The sequence below is a fragment of the Aotus nancymaae genome, unplaced genomic scaffold (assembly GCF_030222135.1).
Source record: "Aotus nancymaae isolate 86718 unplaced genomic scaffold, 86718_ANA_hifiasm-v0.15.2.pri h1tg000028l, whole genome shotgun sequence".
NCBI lineage: Eukaryota > Metazoa > Chordata > Mammalia > Primates > Aotidae > Aotus > Aotus nancymaae.
Genome location: NW_026988441.1, coordinates 24,111,173 through 24,126,872, shown reverse-complemented (window position 1 = coordinate 24,126,872; position 15,700 = coordinate 24,111,173). Strand labels below are relative to the sequence as shown.

The 15,700-nt window shown below is 35.3% G+C and overlaps 1 protein-coding gene across 1 annotated transcript in view; it reads left to right on the top strand.

Annotated features, from left to right (window-relative positions):
* Nucleotides 1-11,320, top strand: part of LOC105726268 (zinc finger protein 726-like) — a 52,473-nt gene extending 41,153 nt beyond the window's left edge. The window contains exon 5 of the mRNA XM_012465672.2: nucleotides 7,200-11,320. Coding sequence (XP_012321095.2) covers nucleotides 7,200-9,268 — 2,069 coding nt within the window. The 3' untranslated portion in view covers nucleotides 9,269-11,320. The remainder of the gene's footprint in view (nucleotides 1-7,199) is intronic.
* Nucleotides 11,321-15,700: the final 4,380 nt, after the last annotated feature.

Genomic DNA, 15,700 nt, shown 5'->3' with positions numbered 1-15,700 from the left:
ATCACGAGGTCAAGAGTTCGAGACCATCCTGGTCAAAATGGTGAAACCCCGTCTCTACTAAAAATACAAAAAATTAGCTGGGCATAGTGAGTGGCACGTGCCTGTAATCCCAGCTACTCAGGAGGCTGAGGCAGGAGAATTGCCTGAACCCAGGAGGCGGAGGTTGCGGTGAGCCGAGATCGCGCCATTGCACACTCCAGCCTGGGTAACAAGAGTGAAACTCCGTCTCAAAAAAAAAAAAAAAAAAATGAGACTTGAGTTGGGACGCAGCCAAACCATATCATCTTTAAAAATGAAGTTTACATGAAACATCTTCTTTTTTTTCTCTTTTTTAAACAGACACTTGTCTGTATACATGAAACATCTTAAAATAAATACAATACATTTTAATTTCATGACAATTTCAATTGAATATAAAATTATACCTCTATATTTTTAATGTTATTAATATTAAGAATTATTTTATATTGCATATTTAACATTTATGCAGATATTCTGTTTTAAATATTCTACACAACAGTTTTAAAGGTTTTTTTTCTTTTTAGTTTTAAAGGTTTTATGCAGTATCATTATGACAGTAAATATTTCTATATTTGTATATTTACACTTAATAGAGAGCTTTATTTTATATACAGTTTAATGATACAGTTTAATGGATAATATCCATTATTATCCAACATTATTATATTTTTAAACAAAATTGACTCATTTTAGCATTTCTTCCTTTTATATGCCGAGTCTCCCCATATTACTCAGGCTGATCTTAAACTCCATATCTCTATTGTTCTGAGAGCCTTGGCCTCCTAAAACTGTAGCATTACAGGCATGAGCCACGGTGCCTGGCCACCATGTAGCATTTTTTGGTATAATTGTGCTAATGGTGATGAACATCTTTACCTTTTATTTAGGAAATTTTTAAGTTTTCATCTTCTTTTTAAAGTGAAATATGTTTAAATCAAGAATTATTGGTTAGAAATAGTTTTTTCTTTTATTACATCGAAATTTGGAAAGCTCTCACTGTTTTATATCTTCAGGTAACCTCTGTATTATTTTTTTCCCATATTCTTCTTTAAGACTTCCTTAATGAATATGTTGATTTAGTTGATGGTGTCTAATAAGTTTTACATCCCATGTTTTAATTTTGTTTTGCAATTTTATACTTTTGTGTTATATATTTTAGGGTATGCCGCCACACATCTGTTAATTGTGTTTTGATTTTTTAGTATATATTATAATTGTGCATGCCAATATTTAACTTTCTACAATTTAAGACAATGTGGAGCAAAATCAAATATGAATTAGCCATATGTCTTTTTCCAGTAGAATTATCTCTATGTTTGTTTGCCTGTACAAACATTATCCTTGTATTATTTTTATGACTTTTATGTTTGTTGTGTAGATTTGTCGTGAATTGTTTTCTAATCCTGTATAGATGAGAAGTCATAAAATTCTTATAATTTCAACATCCTTTTTATTTGTAAATCTGTATGATTTTTGTTTGGGAGAAACACTTTTACCACAAAATATTTTTAAATACATGGTTTAGTCATATTAATTATCTTGACATTATCATGCAACATACTGCTAAAATGTTTTTATCTTGCAAAGCTAAATCTTAATATGTTTTAACTGCCAGGCCAGGTGCGGTGGCTCATGCCTGTAATCCCAGCACTTTTCGAGGCCAAGGTGGGCATATCACAAGGTCAGGAGTTTGAGACAAGCCTCGCTAACATAGTGAAACTCTGTCTCTACTAAAAATACAAACAAAAATTAGCCAGGCATGGTGGCAGGTGCCTGTAATCCCAGCTACTTGGGAGGCTGAGGAAGGAGAATCGCTTGAACCTGGAGATGGAGGTTACAGTGAGCCAAGATCGCGCCACTATACTCCAGCCTGGACGACAGTGCAAGAATTTGTCTCAAAAAAAAAATCACAAACAAACAAACAAAAACTACCAATTGTTTCTTTCTTTTTTTTTTTTCGTTTTTGAGATGGAGTCTTGCTGTCCACCAGTGCTGGAGAACAGTGGCATGATCTCGGTTTACTGCAACCTCCACCTCCAGGTTCAAGCGATTCTGGTGCCCCAGCCTCCTGAGTAGCTGAGACAGTTGCCCACCACCATGCCTGGCTAATTTTTGCCTTTTTAGTAGAGATGGGGTTTCACTATGTTGACCAGGCTGGTTTCAAACGCCTGACCTTAGGTGATCCACCTGCCTCAGCCTCACAAAGTACTGGGATTGGGATTACAGGTGTGAGCCACCATGCCTGACCCCAATTTTTTCTGTTTTCTAGCACTTTGCAAACACCACTCTATTCTTTGTTTCTACGACTATAACTCCTCATACAATCTCTTTTTGTGGCTGGCTCATTTCATTTTGCATAATGCCATCAAGATTTAACTTTATAGTTTGTCGAATACTACTGAGTTTTTGAACACTGAGTGCTATTCCAGAATTTTTTTTTTTTTTTTTTTTGTGATGGAGTTTTGCTCTTGTTGCCCAGGCTAGAGTGCAATGGCACAATCTTGGCTCGCCACAACCTCCGCCTTCAGGGTTCAAGCGATTCTCCTGCCTCAGCCTCCCAAGTATCTAGGATTACAGGCATGTGCCTCCACACCCTAATAATTTTGTATTTTTAGTAGAGATGTGGTTTTTCCATGTTGGTCAGGCTGGTCTTGAACTCCCAATCTCTGCCTCAGCCTCCCAAAGTCCTGGGATTACAGGTGTGAGCCACCATGCTCAGCCTCAGAATTTTTATATTTCATATTATACCTGCTGAATAATTTGATGAACAAAATTTGCATTGCTTTCACCTACTGGCTTACAGTAACAATAAGTGACTCCTTATGTGACCAATTATGTGAAAGAGTATATATGTGCTGTATTTTATTTTATTAGTCTACTTTTTTACCTTTACACTCATACCAGATTGTTCTACTTCTGTAGCTTTGTAATGTGTTTTGAATTAAGAACTTTAATGCCTTCAGCATTTTGTTGTTGTTGTTGAAGATTGTTGGGTACTTTATTGTCTCTTGAGATTCTATATACTTCTTGTGTTGCTGTTTCCATTTCTTCAAAAATGCAATAAGAAATTTGAAAAACATTGCATTAAATCTGTAGATTGCATTGAGCAGGACGGACCTCTTCCCAAGATTAACTACTTCAACTTTTGTATAAGAGCACACTCAGGAGTGTGTTGTTTAATTTCTATATATTTGTAAATTTTTCAGTTTTGTTCTCATTGTATACTCTCATTTCATTTTGGTCATAGAAAGTAATTCATAGAATTTTTCTTCTAAAAATTTTGGTAAGACTCTTTTTTTGGCCTGAGATGTGGTCTATAGAGGAAAATGTACGAGCTATTGAGAAGGGTGTGTATGCAGATGTTGTTGAGGAGTGTTCTCCGTAACTCTGTTTGGAATACTTGTTTTATACTGCCTTTAAGTAGTCTGTTCCCTTATTAGCATTCTTTCTTGTGTTATTTTTATTACAGAAAATGTGGTATTAAAATATCTTTCTATAATTATATTGCTTTCTGCGTGTTTTTCCTATTCTGTCAATATTTGCTTTATATATTTGGAACCCTAACACAGACACAAATTTGTCATAGGCTCCCAGTGAATGAATCTATTATTTTTTGATGTCTTCCTCTGTTTCTTTGGAGTTTCAATTTCAAGCACATTTTATAAAATATTATAATTTTTGACTTAAGATGTAGCTTTTGTAAGATTGTTTTGACTGTTTCTGCTCTCATTTAACTAATGTTTGCATGGAATGTCTACTTCCATCCTGCCACTTCGTCTTTTTTAGTCGTTAGATTTCTTTTCCTTTTTTTGAGACAGAGTTTTGCTCTTTTGCCCAGTGTGGAGTGCAGTGGGGCGATCTCAGCTTACTGCAACCTCCACCTTTCGGTTTCAAGCAGTTCTCCTGCCTCAGTCTCTTGAGTAGCTATGATTACAGGCACCCACTGCCACACCTGGCTAATTTTTGTATTTTTAATAGAGATGGGGTTTTACCCTGTTGGCCAGACTGTTCTTGAACTCCTGACCTTGGGTTATCCACCCACCTCGGTCTCCCAAAATGTGAGGGTTACAGGCGTGAGCCACTGAGCCCAGCCTCTTTTGTGTATTTATACTAATATTTTTGTGGTATCTTGGGGATTACATATAACCTCTAAAAGATATAACAGTATGTTTTAATCTGGTAAAAAAAAAAAATGTAAGTTGCGTACAATTTTATTTTATTTTTTTAAAGACAGATTCTCACTCTGTCACCCAGGCTGGAGTCCAGTGGTGGGATCTCAGCTCACTGGAACCTTGGCTTCCCGGGTTGAAATGATTCTCCTGCCTCAGCTTCCTGAGTAGCTGGGACTACAGATATCTGCCCCCACACCTGGATAATTTTTGTATTTCTCATAGAGATAGGGTTTCACCATGTTGGCCAGGATGGTCTTGATCTCTTGACTTTGTGATCTGCCTGCCTTGGCCCCTCAAAGTCCTGAGATTACAGGCATGAGCCACCATGCCCAGGCTCTTTTGTGTATTTATACAAATATTTTTGTGGTACCTTAGGGATTACATATAACCTCTAAAAAATACAACAACATATTTTAATCTGGTAAAAAAAAATGAACTTAGGCAGGGCACGGTGGCTCACGCCTATAATCCCAGCACTTTGGGAGGCCGAGGTGGGTGGATCACAAGGTCAAGAGATCGAGACCATCCCGTTCAACATGGTGAAACCCCGTCTCTACTAAAAATACAAAAAATTAGCTGGGCACGGTGGCGCGTGCCTGTAATCCCAGCTACTCAGGAGGCTGAGGCAGGAGAATTGCCTGAACCCAGGAGGCGGAGGTTGCGGTGAGCCGAGATTGCGCCATTGCATTCCAGCCTGGGTAACGAGCAAAACTCCATCTCAAAAAAAAAAAAAAAAAAAATGAACTTAAGTTGCATACAAAATTTTTTTATTACATCTTTCCTCAAACTTGTCATTGATGTTGCTAATTATATTTTTTATGTTGTATATTCATTAACAGATGTTTATAATTTCTATGCTTTTATCTTTCTAATTACAGAGAATAATTAAAAATGTTTTCTGCATCATTAGGATCATGCTAAGAAATTCTACTTTTGTGTATTTGCATATTTTCCCCAGAATATAGTGTATTTTTATATGATTAATGTGTTGTTTTTTAAATCATGTTATTTTCAGTAGAAGAAACTGTTTTCAGCATCTTCTATATGTAGGGCATATGCGGTTCCAATATACTTTTTTAGAATTTGGTTACTTTGGAAGGTTTTTATTTTTATTTTTATTTTATTTGGCAAGATAGATTCACTGATGGTATTATTCTCACTTAATTGCTATTTTTTTCAGAACTTCTTTTTATCACAACATCACACAGTTCCCTTATGACCTGCAAAATTCTTGTTAACAGTTCACTGATTATCACATAAGACTCATATCACGTTTTTTTTTTTTTTTTTTTGAGGCAGCCTCACTCTATGCCCCAGCCATGCTGGAGTGTAACCAGCTCACTGCAACCTTTGCCTCCCAGGTTCAAGTGGCTCTCTAGCCACAGCCTCCTGAGTAGCTAGGATTACAGACATGCACCACCACACCTGGCTAATTTTTGTAGTTTTAGTAGAGACGGGGTTTCACCAGGTTAGCCAGGCTGGTCTCAAACTCCTTACCTCAGGTAATCCACCCACTTAGGCCTCCGTAAGTGCCTGGATTACAGGCATCAGCCACTGTGCCTGGCCTGAGACATCACTTTTACCTTTCAGCTTCAAAGATAATCTTTTTGTCTCTGACTGTTGAAATTGTGCTTATATTTGTGTTTGTTATAAATATCTTTCTGTGATCCTAGTTTGTTGAATTTCTTTGTGTCTTTTTTTTTTTTTTTTTTTTTACTTTTAGGGTCTATCAGTTTTCTTTTGTATTTTTTACCTCCACAGTTTTTAATGTTTAATATTCTTGTTCTTATCCTCATTTTTCTGATTTTCCATAGTTGTCTCTGTTTCTATTTTAATTAGTGAATATTCAATTTATTATGAATTCTTAAAATTAATGTATACATCTTTTTTATGAAAATTTCATGATATTTTTGGTGAGATCATATGGTGCTATTTTTTTTTTTTTTTTTTGAGATGGAGTTTCACTCTTGTTTCCCAGGCTGGAGTGCAATGGCTCAATCTCTCACTGCAACCCCCACTTCCCGAGTTCAAGAGATTCTCCTGCCTCAGCCTCCCAGGTACCTGGGATTACAGGCATGCACCACCATGCCTGTCTTATTTTGTGTTTTTTGTAGAGAGAAGGTTTCTCCACGCTGGTCAGATTGGTCTCAAACTTCCAACCTCAGTTGATCTGCCCACCTCAGCCTCCCAAAGCACTGGGATTACAGGCATGAGCCACTGTGCATGGCCTACCCTATTTTTTGTATATTACAATCTTTGAGATTTGGACATTAATAAAAAAGCTACCTGTAAAAATTATTATATGTAGCTTTTTTCTGACATAGTCTGAAAAAGATTGTCTTGGCTGGTGATTATGGGAGTTTCTCAAACATGTTTTTCGGATATGTGTTGTCTGAAATTTTGTGTTTATTTTTTAGTTAAGAGCATTTACTCGTTTCTTGGTAGGAGTCAGTAATCACTTGCTACAATTGTTACCTTTCTGTGGTACTGCAGTCTCTCTGCTGCTGTAACATTTTTCTTTGGTCTCAGCAGACTCGAACTGTCATTCCAAAGTATACTACCATTTCTTTCAGCACTTTATGTCATGAGAGATAGAAACTAGTGTCAGGAGAAGCCCCTAAAAGCCAGAAATGACAATGAATGTGCCAGTATTATACCTTTCTTTTAAAACAAAAACCAGATTTGGCAATTTACTTCTAAAGGCACTCTGTTATAGTGAGAAGCAGGAAAATCTGTGTTGGGTAAATTTAACAGATTTTTTTCTTTCTCTTCTATGCGGTTTTTTGCATTGTGCTTATCTGGGACATTGCACACTATCAACTCATTTATAAATTTTCCACAGATGTATTTTGATCTGTCTGTTTTTGTTGTGTTTATATGTCTATGAAAGAATTAGGGCCTGTGGTATTTTGCAATGCCATCTTGTTAATTTAGTTTGTATAATTTTATAGGTCAGATTTTTAAACTATACTCATGTGCGTCTAGTAAGTGGAATTTTTTTTTCAGGTATATGTCTTCATTTTGCTCAACACCTTTGGCCAGAGCAGGGCATGGAAGATTCTTTTCAAAAAGTAATACTGAGAAGATATGAAAAATGTGGACATGAGAATTTACAGTTTGGAAAAAGCTGTACAAGTGTGAATGAGTGTAAGGCCCACAAAGAAGATTATAATGGGCTTAACCAGTATTTCACAACTACTCGGAATAAAGTATTTCAGTGTGGTAAATATTTGAAAGTTTTTTATAAATTTTTAAATTCAAACAGACATAAGGTAAGACCTACTGGAAAGAAACCTTTCAGATGCAAAACATGTGTCAAATCATTTTGCATGCTTTCACACAAAACCCAGCATAAAAGCATTTATACAACAAAGAAGTCCCACAAGCGTAAAGAATGTGGGAAAACCTTTAATTGGTCCTCAACCCTTACTAATCATAAGAAAATTTATACTGAAGAGAAACCCTACAAATGTGAAGAATGCGGCAAATCTTTTAAGCAACTCTCAACCCTTACTGCACATAAAATAATTCATGGTGGAGAGAAGCGCTACAAATGTAAAGAATGTGGCAAAGCTTTTAATTGGTCTTCAACCCTTACTGTACATAAAAGAATTCATACTGGAGAGAAACCTTATAAGTGTGAAGAATGTGGCAAAGCATTTATATTGTCCTCAGCCCTTACTGTACATAAAAGAATTCATACTAGAGAGAAACCCTACAAATGTGAAGAATGTGGCAAAGCATTTATATGTTCCTCAACCCTAAGTAGACATAAGAGAATGCACACTGGAGAGAAACCCTACAAATGTGAAGAATGTGGCAAAGCTTTTCGTTTATGCTCACATCTTATTAAACATAAGATAATTCATACTGGAGAGAAACCTTACAAGTGTGAAGAATGCGGCAAAGCATTTATATGGTCCTCAACCCTCACTGAACATAAGAGAATTCATACTGGGGAGAAGCCTTACAAATGTGAAGAATGTGGCAAAGCATTTATATGTTCCTCAACCCTAACTATACATAAGAGAATGCACACTGGAGAAAAACCATACAAATGTGAAGAATGTGGCAAAGCTTTTCATCGATGCTCAAATCTTACTAAACATAAGATAATTCATACTGGAGAGAAACGTTACAAGTGTGAAGAATGTGGCAAAGCATTTATATGGTCCTCAACACTTACTAAACATAAGATAATTCATACCAGAGAGAAACCCTACAAATGTGAAGAATGTGGCAAAGCATTTATATTGTCCTCAACCCTAACTAATCATAAAAAGATGCACACTTTAGAGAAACCTTACAAATGCGAAGAATGTGGCAAAGCATTTATATGGTCCTCAACCCTAACTAGACATAAGAGGGTGCACACTGGAGAGAAACCCTACAAATGTGAAAAATGTGGCAAAGCATTTAAATGGGTCTCAACTCTTACTACACATAAGATAATTCATACTGGAGAGAAACCCTACAAATGTGAAGAGTGTGGAAAAGCTTTTAGCCAATTCTCAAACCTTACTGAACATAAGATAATTCATACTGAAGAGAAACCTTACAAGTGTGAAGAGTGTGGCAAAGCTTTTAATCGGTCCTCAAATCTTACTAGACATAAGATAATTCATACTGGAGAGAAACCTTACAAGTGTGAAGAATGTGGCAAAGCATTTAACTGCTTCTCAACCCTTACTAAACATAAGAGAATTCATACTAGAGGGAAACCCTACAAGTGTGAAGAATGTGGTGAAGAATTTAGCCAGTCCTCAACCCTTACTACACATAAGAGGATGCACACTGGAGAGAAACCCTACAAATGTGAAGAATGTGGCAAGGCTTTTAATCGATCCTCAAATCTTACTACACATAAGATAATTCATACTGGAGAGAAACCCTACAAATGTGAAGAATGTGACAAAGGCTTTTCCTGGTCCTCAGCCCTAACTAAACATAAGAAAATTCATACTGGAAAGCAGCCCTACAAATGGGAAAAATTTGGCAAAGCCTTTAACCAGTCCTCATATCTTACTACAGATAAGATAACTCATATTGGAGAGAAATCTTACAAGTGTGAATAATGTGGCAAAGCGTATAAAAAGTCCTTAATTATTAATGGACGTAAGATTATTCATACTGTAGAGAAGTGCTACAAACGTGAAAGATGTGCCAATGCTTTTGACAAGAACTCAAACTTTTCTGAATGTAAAGAAAATCATGCTGCTGAGAAATCCTACAAATGTGAAGAATCGTGACAAAGCCTTTAAATGATTGTCACACTTGATTGTAGGTAAGGGAATTCACACTGGAGGAAACTACTAGTGTGAACAGTGTGGCCAAGCTTTGATACTTGAGAACAAATGTACAGATATAGACAAAGTTAAAAAGCCATTAATACCTGCTCACATCTGACTCAAAATCAGAGAGTTCATACTAAATAAAATTTTTAAATGTGTAATTACTATCAAAAGATCTGTCAGAAAATCTGTCTTGAAAGTGCAAAAGAGTATTTTGAAAAAGCATTACAAATATGAAGAGGGTCATAATACCTTTACTTGTATCATAGATCTTATTGTACACATTTTGTACTAGAGGAAAACCCTGAGGCAGTTAAAATTTTGCTCAACATCATGGAGTTATATTGAAGAAAACTCTGCAAATACATTTGGAAAAACAGTTTTTCAAAAACTACAAATTGTAAAACACTAAAGAGTTTATAATAAAATATATATTTCCAGATGCAGTCAATTTAAAAGATATTCAATCCAAAATTCCATTTATGTAAATATCAGGGAATAATTTACGGTAGAACTATCTAGGGCACTCAGACTTTAGGCATTGCACTAAATCAGAGTGCTGAGTATAGAAAATAATACAAACTAAAATTTGTGTAAACATTATTTCTATATAATTTTTAAAGAAGTAGAATATTTTTTGGAGAGTCATAATTCAAAGTATCCTTTTTTTGAAAATACAGGATTTTAAAAAATGAATAATAATGAAGTTAAACTCTTAAATTACTTCATCCTGTTTCATCATTCCTCATGTATTCACACGGAAAGCATGTGACTAATTGTTGCTGCATAAAAATACGAGAGATTCTTTTTTTTATTAGGTAGGCATTATTCATTATCTTCTCTATGGAAAGGTAAGGACATTAAACTGTAAGATGCATGATGAAAATTTAAATAGAGAGGCTCTTTGTGGTTAACTTATAATATTGACTGATGCACGAGGTTGGTATTCAGAGTAATATTCTTCTGCATTATTTTGAAAAAAAATTAGTTAAAATTAAGTTAGTAGTATGTTACTGTATTTTTATGAAATAATATGCAGTATATTTTTAAATTATAAATTATGTATGAACTTTTCAGTTCAACATTTTAAACATGTTATATACCATCATGAATTCATTGAAGTGTTACTGTGCTACTAACTTTAACCTATTCCAGCTTACTCAAGGGTGTAGGTAAAAGATGGTAAAAATATACTATTTGATAAGATAATGGACCGACATCTCTAGTAACCTTTTTTGCCAGTGGCTTTCAGTTGCCAATAAACTTAAAGAATATTGTTTCTGTAGGTTAAATTTTTATTCTTATTTTCACATTTAAATTTATTTTTCTTAATTTTTGTGGATACATAATATGTGTATATGTTTATGCTGTATATGGTATATTGTGATACAGGCATATAATATATAATAATCACATTAGAGGAAGTGAGGTATCCGTTACCTCTAGCATTTATTCTTTGTATTACAAGCAATTCAATTATACAGTTTTAGTTATTTTTAAATGTACAATTAAATTTTTATTAACTACAGGGTCATTTTTATGGTCATAATGGAAAGTATATTCAAACATAAGTAAAAATTCATACATTTCTGAGTTCCGAATAAATATTTTTTAAAATTTTAATATATTTTTCTTTGAACATGTGTCCTCTGCCTGCAAGCACATATGGACTATTAGTATTGATTTATATAGAGTTAATATTAACATCTTTTAGTCTAAAGATAAACTTTAGGTGTAAATAAATTATGGAGTAAGTGTTTGTGTGAGTAGATGTTTGAAATTATTTTTAGCAGAAAAAAGCAATATTGGAACAAAATAAATCATTTTAAGAAGGTGTCTAATTTACTGGAAAACAAAAATTGTCAAAAATGCTGAAAACAAATCTATCCTCTCTGCTTTGTATTGAATTTATTACTGTACAATCTTTTGACTAATGGTTCAGAATCTCTCCATGCAAATTCTGTTTTTAACTTGACTGGTACTCATGCTAAACCATACTTTTCTTTTTGTTGTTGTTGTTTTTGTTTGTTTGTTTTGAGACAGAGTCTTGCTCTGTCACCCAGGCTGGGGTGCAGTGTTGGCTCACTGAAACCTCCGCTTCCCAGATTCAAGCAATTCCCTTGCCTCAGCTTTTGAGTAGCTGGGATTACAGGCATGAGCCACTACACCCGGCCTGTGTAATAGTTTATCAAATATTCATTATGTGAGCTGGTCTGTAATTATGAGAATAATTTTTTAATGTATTATTTCATAAGTTATTGGGGTACAGGTGGTATTTGGTTAGATGAGTAAGTTTATTAGTGGTGATTTGTGAGAGCCTGATGAACCCATTCCTGAGCAGTATACACTGCACCATATATGTTGTCTTTTATCCCTCCCCCTTCCCACTCTTTCCCCCAAGTCTCCAAAGGCCATTGTATCATTCTTATGCCTTTGCATCCTCATAGCTTACCTCCCACATATCAGTGAGAAAATAGTATGTTTGGTTTTCCATTCTTGAGTTATTTCACTTAACAATAATAGTGTTCAATTTCATCCAGGTCATTGCAAATTGCTGTTAATTCATTCCATTTTATGGCTGAGTAGTATTCCAACATATACAGTAGTATTCTAACATATTTTGATTTTTTTAATGTTTTATATGTATGTGTGTGTATATATGTTTATATATACATTTAATATGTTTGTATGTATGCGTGTGTGTGTGTGTGCGTGTGTGTGTGTGTATATATATATATACATCACAGTTTCTTTATCCACTCATTGATTAATGGGCATTTCATCTGGTTCCACAATTCTGCAGTTGTGAATTGTGCTGCTAGAAACATGGATGTGCAAGTATCTTTTTCAAATAATAACCTATTTTCCTCTGGGTAGATACCCAGGAGTGGGATTGCTGGATCAAATGGTAGTTCTACTTTTAGTTCTTTAAGGAATCTCCACACTATTTTCCATAGCAGCCCTACTAGTTTACATTTCCACCAGCAGTGTAGAAGTTTTTTCCAATTGCCACATCCACGCCAACATCTACGGTTTTTTGATCTTTTGATTATGACCATTCTTGTAGGAATAAGGTGGTATCACATTGTGGTTTTGATTTGCCTTTCCCTGATCATTAGGGATGCTGAGCATTTTTCATGTTTGTTGGCCATTTGTATATCTTCTTTTGAGAATTGTCTATTCATGTTTTAGCCCACTTTTTGATGGGATTTTTTTTTTCTTCCTTATTTGTTTGAGTTCATCGTAGATTCTGGATATTAGTCCTCGGTCAGATGTAAATTGTGAAGATTTTCTCCTACTCTGTGAGTTGTCTGTATACTCTGCTGACTGTTCGTTTGGCCATATAAAAGCTCTTTAGTTTAATTAGGTCCCAGCTATTCTTGTTTTTACTTCATTTGCTTTTGGGTTTTTGGTCATAAAACTTTTGCCTAGCCAATGTCCAGAAGAGTTTTTCCAGTGTTATCTTCCAGAATTTTTATAGTTTCAGGTCTTAGGTTTAAATCCTTAATCCATCTTCAGTTGAGTTTTTTTTTTTTTTATAAGGTGAGAGATGAGGATCCAGTTTCATTCTTCCACATGTGACTAGCCAATTATCCCAGCACCATTTGTTGAAAAGGGTATTGCTTCTCACCTTATGTTTTGCTTTGCTTTGTTGAAGATAGGTTAGCTGTAAGTATTTGGGCTTATTTTAGGGTTGTCTGTTCCACTGGTCTACGTGCCTATTTTTATACCAGTACCATGCTATTTTGGAGACCATGGCCTTATGCTATGGTTTCAAACCAGGTAGTGTGGTGTCTCCAGATTTGTTCTTTTTGTTTAGTCTCCTTTGGCTATGTGGGCTCGTTTTTGGTTTTACAAAAATGTTAGAATTATTTTTTCTAACTGTGAAGAATGATGGTGGAATTTTGATGAGAATTGTGTTAAATCTGTAGATTGCTTTTGGCAGTGTGGTCATTTTCACAGTTTTGATTCTACCCATCCTTGAGCATGCAATGTGTTTCCATTTGTTTGTCATCTATGATTTCTTTCAGAAGTGTTTTGTAATTTTCCTTGTAGAGGTCTTCTGCCTTCTTCATTAGGTATATTCTCAAGTATTTTTTTTTTCAGCTATTGTAAAAGGGGTTGAGTTATTGATTTAATTCTCTGTCTGGTTGCTGTTGGTGAATAGAAGAGCTACTCATTTGTGTACATTAATCTTGTATCCAGAAACTTTGCGGAATTTCTTTATCAGGTCTAGAAGCTTTCTGGAGGAGTCCTTAGGGTTTTCAAGGTAAATGATTGTATCATCAGCAGACAGGGACAGTTTGACTTCCTGTTTACTGATTCGGATGCCTTTAATTCTTTCTCTTGTCTGATTGCTCTGACTAGGACTTCCAGGACTGTGAATTAGGGAGGGTTCCTTCTTTCTCTATTTTATGAAATAGTGCCAAAAAGATTCGTACCAATTCATTTGAATATCTGGTAAAATTCTGCTGTGAATCCATCTGGTCCTGGACTGTTTTTTTTGTTGGTAATTTTTAAGTTACCATTTTGATGTTACTGCTTGTTATTCTTTGGTTTAGAGTATCTAAGTCTTCCTGATTTAAGCTAGGAGGCTTTTATTTTTCCAGGAATTTATACATCTCTTCTAGGTTTTCTAGTTTATGTGTGTAAAGGTGTTCATAGTAGCCTTGAATGATTTTTTGTATTTCAGCCGTGTCAGTTATAATATATCTCCTGTTTCATTTCTCAGTGAGGTTATTTGGATTTTCTTTCTTTTTGGTTAATCTTGCCAATGATCTGTTTTATTTATGTTTTTAAAGAAGCAGTTTTTGTTTAATTTACTTTTTGTATTTTTGTTTGTTTGTTTCCATGTAAGTAGTTCTGATCTGATCTTGGTTATTTCCTTTTTTCTGCTGGGTTTGGGTTTCGTTTGTTTTTGTTTCTCTAGCTTTTGGAGGTATGACCTTAGCTTGTCTGTCTGTGCTCTTTCAGACTTTTTGATGTAGGCATTCAACACTGTAAACTTTCCTCTTAGCACCACCTTAGCTGTATCCCAGAGGTTTTTATTGTTATTCAGTTTGAAGAATTTTTTAAATTTTCATATTGATTATGTTTTTGACCCAATGCTTGTTCAGGAGCGGGTTATTTAATTTCCATGTATTTCTGTGATTTTGAATGTTCCTTTGGGAGTTGATTTGCAGTTTTATTCCACTGTGGCCTAAGAAAGTGCTTGATATAATTTCAGTTTTCTTAAATTTAGTGAGGCTCATTTTGTGGCCTATCATATAGTCTATCCTGCAGAACGTTCCATGTGCTGTTGAGTAGAATGTGTTTTCTGTGGTTGTTGGATGAAATGTTTTGTATATATCTGTTAAGTCCGTTTATTCTAGGGTATAGTTTAAATCCATTGTTTCTTTGTTGACTTTCTGTCTTGACAACCTGTCTAGTTCTCTCAGTGGAGTGTTGAAGTCCCACACTAGTGTTGCTGTCTACCTCATTTATTTTATTTTTTATTCATTTATTATTTTTGTTGACTTCAGGTGACTCACCTAACATGTCACCTTAACTTAAGTAAAGTGGTGGAAAAAGGCATTTTATGCAAATAGACACCAAAAGCAAACAAGGGTAGCTATTCTTATACCAGACAAACAAGCTTTAAAGCAACAGTGGTTAAAAGAGACAAAGAGGGACATTATATAATGGTAACTGACCTGGTCCAACAGGAAAACATCACAATCCAAAACCTATATGCTCCTAACACTGGCACTCCCAAATGTATAAAACAATAACTAATAGACCTAAGAAATGAGGTAGACAGGCCGGGTGCGGTGGCTTATGCCTGTAATCCCAGCACTTTGGGAGGCCGAGGCGGGTGGATCACGAGGTCAAGAGATCGAGACCATCCTGGTCAACATGGTGAAACCCCGTCTCTACTAAAAATACAAAAAAATTAGCTGGGCACGGTGGTGCGTGCCTGTAATCCCAGCTACTCGGGAGGCTGAGGCAGGAGAATTGCCTGAACCCAGGAGGCGGAGGTTGCGGTGAGCCGAGATCGCGCCATTGCACTCCAGCCCGGGTAACAAGAGCGAAACTCCGTCTCCAAAAAAAAAAAAAAAAAAAAAAAAAAAAAAAAAAAAGAAAAACAAAATAATGTGAGAATTGGGATGTGCTGGGTTGTGGTTTCAGTGTGGGAAGGCAGTTACTTACGATGGAAAACCAAGTCTCACTGAGCTG